The sequence below is a fragment of a genome, unplaced genomic scaffold (assembly GCF_019419815.1).
Source record: "Pyrus x bretschneideri cultivar Hongxiangsu unplaced genomic scaffold, Pyrus_bretschneideri_v1 Contig46, whole genome shotgun sequence".
NCBI classification, from domain to species: domain Eukaryota; kingdom Viridiplantae; phylum Streptophyta; class Magnoliopsida; order Rosales; family Rosaceae; genus Pyrus; species Pyrus x bretschneideri.
Genome location: NW_025999783.1, coordinates 68,505 through 77,687, shown reverse-complemented (window position 1 = coordinate 77,687; position 9,183 = coordinate 68,505). Strand labels below are relative to the sequence as shown.

The 9,183-nt window shown below is 35.8% G+C and overlaps 2 protein-coding genes across 2 annotated transcripts; one reads left to right on the top strand and one right to left on the bottom strand.

Moving 5' to 3' along the window:
- Positions 1–1,133: 1,133 nt before the first annotated feature.
- LOC103933652 (surfeit locus protein 6-like) lies at positions 1,134–3,178 on the top strand. Its single transcript, XM_009343345.3, has 2 exons — positions 1,134–1,276; positions 1,907–3,178. The coding sequence occupies exon 2, from the start codon at positions 1,907–1,909 to the stop codon at positions 2,981–2,983; it is 1,077 nt and encodes a 358-aa protein (XP_009341620.2). The 5' UTR covers positions 1,134–1,276; the 3' UTR covers positions 2,984–3,178.
- A 1,901-nt stretch (positions 3,179–5,079) lies between these two features.
- On the bottom strand, positions 5,080–6,404 carry LOC103933654 (membrane protein PM19L-like). Its single transcript, XM_009343346.3, has 3 exons — positions 6,161–6,404; positions 5,746–5,923; positions 5,080–5,632 (listed from the first exon to the last, which is right to left on the bottom strand). Exons 1-3 carry the CDS (start codon positions 6,288–6,290, stop codon positions 5,398–5,400), a joined length of 543 nt encoding a protein of 180 aa, XP_009341621.1. The 5' UTR covers positions 6,291–6,404; the 3' UTR covers positions 5,080–5,397.
- Positions 6,405–9,183: the final 2,779 nt, after the last annotated feature.

Here is a 9,183-nt window from a genome sequence, read left to right as displayed (position 1 = left end):
TCAATAGCATGTGTACAATTGCTAGTAATAATAAAACTAAGGCCTAATTAAATAAATAGTTCTCGTGACAATAGGATAGTTGGAAGGTAGCCCTCTTGATAAAAACATTAACACTTAAACCTTATGATGAAATCTGTTAGAATTTAATCACAAAAGCAAAATTTCCGTTAACTCTTTGTTAACCCCTTTTGCCATGGCTCCACACTCAACAACCAAACTTCCTCCGCCGCCACTGTCAATTTCGAAGGGGCCGACCATAGCTTAGAATCAACTTGTTGCCTCCATGTTTTCCACTTGGGATGCTAACGGTTGGAGAGAAACACAAGAAAAAATAGTTCAAATCTTTGTACATCTCTACCATATATCCTTGCTCTGAAATTGTAACTTTTATTGATGGAAAAAAAAAAAACACAGAAAAAGTCAGATGGATGAGCAAAAATGGAGCCGAGCTCTCTCGATTTTACTAAACAACCAGATTTATTGTAGATTATTTTAATATATTATTTTTAGTTGCAGTTGTGAATTTTTGAGTCGGAGATTTTTTAGGTTCTACTAATAAAGAAAAGATCTGGATTCAATTCATCCATTTATCAAATCAAGTCATTTGTTTAATATAGAAAAAAGGACAAATTTATTAAATCAGTGTTCGAAGACTTTGATTTACTGTTGCTCTCGTATAGGATCATTGGAATTCAAGCTTGTTCTTGGTTATATTGTGCTAAGCATGTTTCTGGAACGACGTGATGATAGACTTGTTGAAGAGGTTGCACTATCTAACCCCTCTTACTTAAAAAAAGAAATAAAGAAGGAAAGCTTAATTGAGAAACTAATGAATATTTAGATGTTGGACTTAATTTCTAATAGATGTCATCATATGAGTTTAAATCCGAATTTTTTTACCATATGAGCTATTTTTCGAATACTTTATCATCACAAGAACCATTTATCTAACTAGGCTTAAATTAATATAGTCCCAACATTATAACGATATACAGGTTTTCTTGCAACATACTGAAAATGTCTCTGCTTTCAAAAAAAAAAAAGAAAAAGAAAAAACCCAATGCTTATCAGGCCGTCGAAATGTCAGCAAAAACAGCCCAGTCCATTTCCATAATAAATAAAAACATGATTTGAGCCCACTAGAAGCCCATCCCATCCCTCTAGGGTTCTTCGTATTTTTGTTTCTATGAATTAACCATTACGACCAAAAACAACAAAAACAAAAAGAGAGGCTTCAGCTGCTGATTTCTGTATCGACGCCGCGGCATTCACCACGGTATCTTTTTCTTCATCTTCTTCTCGCGTACACTCACGGATTATTGTGCAACATAGTTCTCTTGATTTTTATTTAGCTTAAAAGAACTTGAGTGATCTCGTTTTTTGGTTTAAGTTTATGGGTTTAATTTGGTTTCGTGGATGGTTTAGGGCATTGGTATTTACTTGTCATAAGAACACAGTTATTTTAATTTTTTAGTGATTTTGTTTGTATGCTCATAATGTGAACTGGCCTTATCAGATTGCAAAGTTCTATTATGTTTGTAGTTTATTTCTTTTGCTGATTACTTTAGCTGGGTTTTCCTTAAATTGCATGATCTGTTATCTTTATTTCTTCTGCTGAATGCTGATTATTCTAACTGGATTTTCATCTGATTTTTTTTTTATCAATTTTTAATTTTAATTTTCTGCTTGATTTGTTTTATATGAAATCGTACTGTTGCTGGGTTTTATCATGGCAAATGAAAAGTTCTTAAGTAGTGGTTTGGTTGTATAGTGTGTGTGTGGTGGGAGGGAGAGGGAGAGGGAGACCCATAGTATTCTTTGTGCTGGTTTGATTATTTCAGTTGGACATCCGTTCACAACTGTTATTTGGTGCTCGCTATTTACCTCAATTTTGATCACTTTGCAGATGAAGAAAAAAAGAGGAAGTCATATCAGTGATTCCAATCCAATTCTCAATTTGAAGTCTATTATCCATCAGCATTCTCAATTCTTCGACATGTTAGTTGAGCTCATCCCTGCTAGGTTCTATCTACCCGTTGACAATGATGACAAGCCATGGTTTCAAGGTCTCAGCAAGACTGCAAAAGCTTCAGCAAAGAAGGAATCAAAGGAAAACATTAAGAAAGCTCGAAGAGAACGGTTGGATCCAGAGAAGTCTTCTAAGACAACCCTTGATTTGCTAAAGCAAAGTTTGGAAAAGAAGTCAAACGATGAGAGTGATAGTGACGAAATAGAGATCAAGCCTGTGGTGCCTGGCCTGGAAGATGATGAATGTTCAGTGGAAGATGACGAACGTTCAGTGACATATGAAGAACTCCAGCACCGGCTTCATCGTAAACTTGATGAGTTTCGGGCTGGTCGGCATTGTGAAGGTTCAGAGAGAGCAAGGAAGAGGATTGAGCGAAAGGAAAGATATGAGAAGAAAGGAACTGACCAGAAGAAACGGAAGAGAGAAGCCTTATCTGATGGTAAGAAATCTACTAGTGATTATTCAGCGGCTAAAGTGGAGAAGGATGTTGCAGAGGCTGCAAAGGAGCTGACATTCGGTTATGTCAAACTTGGGGATGAAGATGAGCTTGGTAAGACAAATAAGAAGAAAAAATTGTCAAAGTTGCAGGAGCTTGAGAGGGCAAAACAGTTGCAAGAAGCCAAGAAAGATCCAGAAAAAGGTGAGATAATCTCGCAGAAGCATTCTTGGAAAGCAGCAACAAGTAGAGCTGCTGGGATCAAGGTTCACGATGATCCAAAGTTGTTGAAACAAAGCATTCAGAAGGAGAAGAAGCGGCATGAGAAGAATGCCGAGAAATGGAAGGGAAGGGTTGAAACCACAGAGAAGATGAAAGCAGATAAACAGAAGAAGAGATCAGATAACATATCGCAGAAGAAGCAAGAGAAGATAAACCGGAAAATAGCGAAAAGAGAGAAAAAGCTCATGCGGCCAGGGTTTGAAGGTCGCAAGGAAGGTTTTATCACCGAAGGTTAAGCTTGGAATTGCGTCGTTGTCAGCATATTTTCGAAAGAATTAGTCTAAACATCATGTAAAAGTCCAGGGGAAGTTGATTTGATGGGTTTCCCTTATCCTTCTCCTTGAGTTCTGATTTCCTTGTATTTGTCATTTGTACTTTGAAATAGTTGCTGCTTAAGAGCTGATTCTTAATAGATGAATGTGATTCAAGCATGGCAGTGTTGCTGAGTTTTAGCTAATTTTTCTTGCAAACAGATCTTTATTTATTAGGAGTTTTAACGAAAAATCCGCGATACTGTTCAATTTTAATGAAAAACTACATTTTTAAACTAAAAAGTCAAATCTGGTACTATTCATTTTACCATTTATTTTGTCTTTATCATTAAAACTCAAAGTTTTCAAGTCATTTTTATTAGTTTTCCTTTACTTTTTTTAATTCGTATTTACAGCAAGTGTGGGTGAATAAATTGGTTTGGAATTCGTTATCCACGAAATTTGATTTTACTTACTAGTGTAGAAGAATTTGATATATTGTTGCTTGAGCTTCTTGTACTCTTTTTGATTCTATATTACCACATTTTGGTTGAAGGAAAGGGATATAATTGTTCTGTTTCTGGGCTTAATCAAGTTTTTGAATGCTTGCTAATACTCGATTACCATTAACAACAAATTTAGAGGTATTCCAATTGATGTCTGCTAAGATAATGAATTCAACATCGGAATATTTAAGGTACCTGGTTTTTGGAAGTTTACAACAAGGCAACCATGATAGCTTTCTTCTGAAAAAAACCTAGGCGTTTGTTTGCCCTCACTAAGTTGGACTGGACTGGACTGGACTAGCTATTAGACCAATACTGTGTTTGTTCCATGCTGGGACTAACATTAATGAGACTAAAGGGGATTAGCATGGACAAAACCCTTCACTAAGAGGTCTTAGCGAGACCCCTCAATAACCATGGGACTAGCTAAGACTATCCATCTTTCTCGTCCTCGTCATGCTCAACGACCACTCTCGATAGACTCCTCGTCATCTCCGATCACCTAGATCAATCATTAACTTTCTAACTCTCTTTCAGATCCATTTCACAACCAACTTTCATACAAAATATACCAAATTGAAGCTGGGAGTGACAAGATTACAATTTTACTTGAATCGAGGCCAAAATGTGGTCGAATGTGGCTGGAAAATGGCCTGGAAGTCTCGGCCTGTTTGGGCTTCTTCAAATCCATGATAGTTCGAGCATTCAAAACTAAGATCTCGGTCCAGAGATGGTGATGAATTTTTTGGCGGTGCTAACTTCATCCAATTTAACGAGGAAATGGTAGAAAAAAACGAAGAAAAAGATAAGATCATAATAAAATATTAATAATTTATATATTAAATAATATAATATTATAATTTGTTATTATCCAGCTTCTTAGTCCAATACTGCACCAAACGCTTCACTAAGTTAGTCCAGTTTAGTCTAATCTAAGCCAGTCCAGCTTAGTCCTTGAAGCTAATCCAGTCCGAAATAGTCCGGCGCAACAAACGCCCCCTAGAGTGTTGTAAAAGTTTAGTAGCTCGGCTCACCCACACCCATCCCAATTAAGTTTAGTCTGCCATTTTACTCACTCGAATTTGTAGGCAACAAGACTTCGGAGGTTAATTTGTTAACTCAATTAATAAAATCATCGCTTATAAAACACCTGATTATAATGTTGACTTCTTAGTCTTTCTCCTCTTTTACCACTTGAAATTTTTCCTTCGATTTTTTTTTTTGTTGAATTTATGTTGCCAATAAAACACTCCCTACTTCATTTTTGACCTCACCCTCTCTCTTTTGGTCATGTGACAAGTGATGAGAGATGAGATAAACACAAGTCCAAAATAAAAAACAAAATCGTAATTAATTTAATTTAGATAATGTTAAAGATATCAAAATTTTTTGATCGATTTTGCAAAACTGAATAATGTAATTATTAATTAAGTATTGATTAAAATCCTTATTTTCGGGTGATGAAACATTATTTAGTTTCCAAAGTTGGTTTAAAATTTTAGCCTCCTAGCATTTCCTATTTAATTTTACTTCCTCATTACCTAGCTAGGAACCGAATGGGAATTCGCATTCAAAAACACCAACACACACCGATTTATATCAAAGAGGATGCTAAGCATGCATTAACTAAAACCATGCATACATTTACATATGATGTACACAGGCATAATGCTGAATATTGAACTAATTCCCACATTACATGTCCGTGCAAACATGCACACGACCCCACACTTGGTCACCGATTACTCCCTACCTATACAACCCAAAAAAACCACAAAATAAAACACTTAAAATTCCACATTAAATTATGAAGTACAAAACCTTCCCAGAAACGGAAAGGAAACAACAAGAGACAGTTCACTCCCTTCGAATGTGCTATGCTATCCCTATGCCTTAAACAACCCTAGAAGCAGGGACTCCTCCAGTGGTGCCCTTGTGTATCGGATCCCCGCCAGTAACTGGGTAGTCGGTGTCACGGTAGCCCGGGCCGTACTTGCTGCTGAAGACGCCCGCATGAAGCATCAAGAGGTACAAGAGCTGAGTGAACATCAGGATTATTACGAAAGCCTCCAAGACCCTCAGTCTCCATCCTCTGTGTCCTCCCATGTTTATTTCCTTGCATGCCAACCTGTTAACAAGCAACTCAATTAATCATCCGACTAATTAACCACACGATAAGTCTATTAAACGACATTAAGCGTGCTTCAGTGCTATGTGATCCAATCAGGGTTTGAGATTTACCCAAAGGCCAGTGCAGTGAGAGCCCACGCGACGATGGCGGATGATCCTGCTGCAGCTAAGCTATCACTCCTCCAAGACCTGATGTGGTTTGCTCCGGCCAGCTTTGACGCTATGCCCATCACTCCAGCCAACATGGAGAATATCAAAAAGAACATTGTCGCACCATTTCCTCCAAAACCTGCCCAAATATTCACACCGAGTTTAATTCCAAAAACTCGAAAAACGAATTTAGTTTGGGAGTTTTTGTTTTTGGCGAGATGATTTTCGAGGCTACTCTGAAAACAAATCTAATCTACAAGAAGGGTATTAGTTCAGAGACAACTGGTCGAACCCCGGTCTGCGGTAACTAGGAGCTAAAGCCACCATTAAGCAAGAAATACCACAAAGCAAAGAGGCAGTTGATGAAAAAACTTACTAGGGTGGTTGGTCTGGCCATTGATGAACCTGTTGAGACACCAACTAGCAAAACCGACAACGATCAAATACATGATCAAGTTGAGAAACAGCAACGGAGCTGCCACGTTCCTTCCCACAGTCTGAGCCATCTCTCCCTCAAATTCCACACACACAGAAAAACCAGCAACAGATCAAACAGCTCTCTCGGTATTTCTTACAAAATATCACCGAGTGCACACACTAAGTTAACGAAGTTGTTTTGGTAACAGCAAAGAGGTTGGCTTGGCTCTTTATAGACGAGGCAGCCGACGTCAAAGGTGTTTTGACAGGCATGCGATACGTGTAAAGCAGTCAGATTTGCATGTCCATCATTGGTTTACAGGTGGCGCGACACGTGTCTTGATTTGCTCATTCTACTGCCGAAGAAACGCTTTCCCTTTGGCTGAGTTTCAAACTTTAAACAAACGGTGCGTTATCCACAACACCAGAAATGTCTAACACACATCTCAGCTACACTGCATAGCCATGTCCAACACCCCTGTGGGCCCACGCATCAGCGGTGGAGATCATGATAACCATGAATCGACGGTTGTGATGCTGAGGATTTCAAATTAAAGCCGTTTGGGTCTGGGGTACTTTTAAGATCCTCATACTTCTCTGATCATCATAAAAACTTGATGTATATAGCTTAGAACTTCTAGTATGTAAATATCTGGCCATTAATAGTGGAAAAAAGTTTAACAGATCGGGTAGATCTTTCATTTTCTAGAATGATTCTTGTTTCGTTCTAGGGACTAGAAGATCTTTATTAAGTGGCTATCATTACTCAAACTGTAATGCTGAATAGTTTAAATTTTTTAAATCAAATTTACAAATTAAATGATATAATTGTAGACGGTTGGTTTATTAATTAAATAGTGATTAACGTGTTCGTTTATTATTGATGACACATTATTCAGTTTGCAATTTTAGTTTAAAGAATTTGATCTCTTTAACATTATTCTTACTTAAATTTCTAAAGAATTAAAAGACTAGCATTATCCTTACTCAAATTCCTGAGGAATTAAAAGACTTGATTTTATGAGAAATTTATAATCATTCAATTCCAAAAATGAAATACGATAATATTTAGGTACTTATTAGTGCGTACTGTACTCACTTTTTAATTTGATCCAATAAAAATGTTATGTATTTCTTTCTTTTAAAGTCTAAAATATTAAATAGCAAATTCGTTCTTTTTTAAATAATAAACCATGGATTAAAATACATTGAACAAATTAAAAGGTCCATGCTCACTAATGAGTGTTCCAAGTGTTATCCCATCAAATATGTTGGAACAAAATTCTAAGATGTTGGACCTTCTGGTGCATTGAGTACTCTAGTGTCTTCGAATTAGTGGATTTGGATTTTATATGATTTAGAAAAGGAGGGAAATAGCAGTGGTGGTGGCTGGTGAGGTGGGAAGGGGATATCTATTGGTAGGTCTGGTAAATGGGTTGTGTCTGTCGTGTTCGTGTCGTTTTCATGTAACATCTGTTATCTTAACGGATCGTGTCGTGCCACACCCGTTATCTTAACGGGTCCTTAACAGATCAAGTCACTTTACCCAATGGGTAAAGTGACCTGACTCGTTATAACCCATTAAAAAAAATATCTATTTTTTCTTAAATTTGCACATACCACACATTGCCACATAAATATTACTTCAAAATATTAAAATACATTTGTCGTTTAAGTACTACATCTACACTAAAAAATAAGAGTCTAATAAACAAACATATATACACTAATAGTCTATTACAAAATATTAAATGTGCAAAGATATGCAAAATGAAAGAGTTTTTGTTTTCAAGGTTGTGAAGCCTATCTCAAAAGTTTAAACCTTGTCAATAGAACTCTAAGCTTGCATGTTATTCCTTTTACAAAATCCTCAATTTACATCGATCATCATGACATAAGATTTTGTGGTATCCACTTGTGTAAATATTTTAAATTGACGATCAAATTAGTTCATTGTATCCATATAGGATCAAAGAGTGTAATTGTAAAAAATCATCAAAATCAGAGTTAAAATAACCGTTACATCGTGATTTTTCATTTATAACCGTCGAAAAGTTTTGTCACATTACTTGATCTCTGCATGTTTGTTTTTTGCAATTGTTGGTGTATGCGATCTCGAAGTATATACGAACATGTTTGATAGTTGGATCGTTGAAACTAGTTTCGTAGAATGCGTATCCCATCAAAACAATAGATTCACTAGCACTTAAGAGTTTATTCATACTTTCATTAAGTATAACATAAGATTTTGAGGTATCCACTAGTGTAAATATTTTAAATTGAAGATCGAGTTCATTCATTGTATTCATATAGGGTCAAGGAGTGTAGTTGTAAAAAATCATCAAAATCAGAGTTAAAATAACAATTAAATAATGATTTTTCGTTGATAACTGTCGAAATTTTTTGTCCTGTTACTTAATCTCTGAATGTTTGTTTTTTGCATTTTTGGCATATGCGATCTCGAAGCATATACAACCAAGTTTGACGGTTGTATTGTTGAAACTAGTTTTGTAGAATGCGTATCTCATCAAAACGATAGATTTACTAACACTTAGAGTTTATTTATACTTTCATTAAATATAATATAAGATTTTGTGGTATCCACTAGTATAAATATTTTAATTTGAAAATTAAATTCATTCATTGTATTTATATAGCGTTAAGGAGTGTAGCTGTAAAAAAATCATCAAAATCGGAGTTAAAATAACCGTTAAATCGTGATTTTTCGTTTATAACCGTAAAAAAGTTTTGTCTCGTTCCTTGATCTTTTGTTTTTTGCGATTTTTGGCGTATGTGATCTCAAAGTATATACAAGCATGTTTGACGGTTGGATCATTGAAACTAGTTTCGTAGAATGCGTATCCTATCAAAACAATAGATTCACCAACACTCAAGAGTTTATTCATACTTTCATTAAATATAACATAAGATTTTGTGATATCCACTTGTGTAAATTTTTTAAATTGAAGATCGAGTTCATTC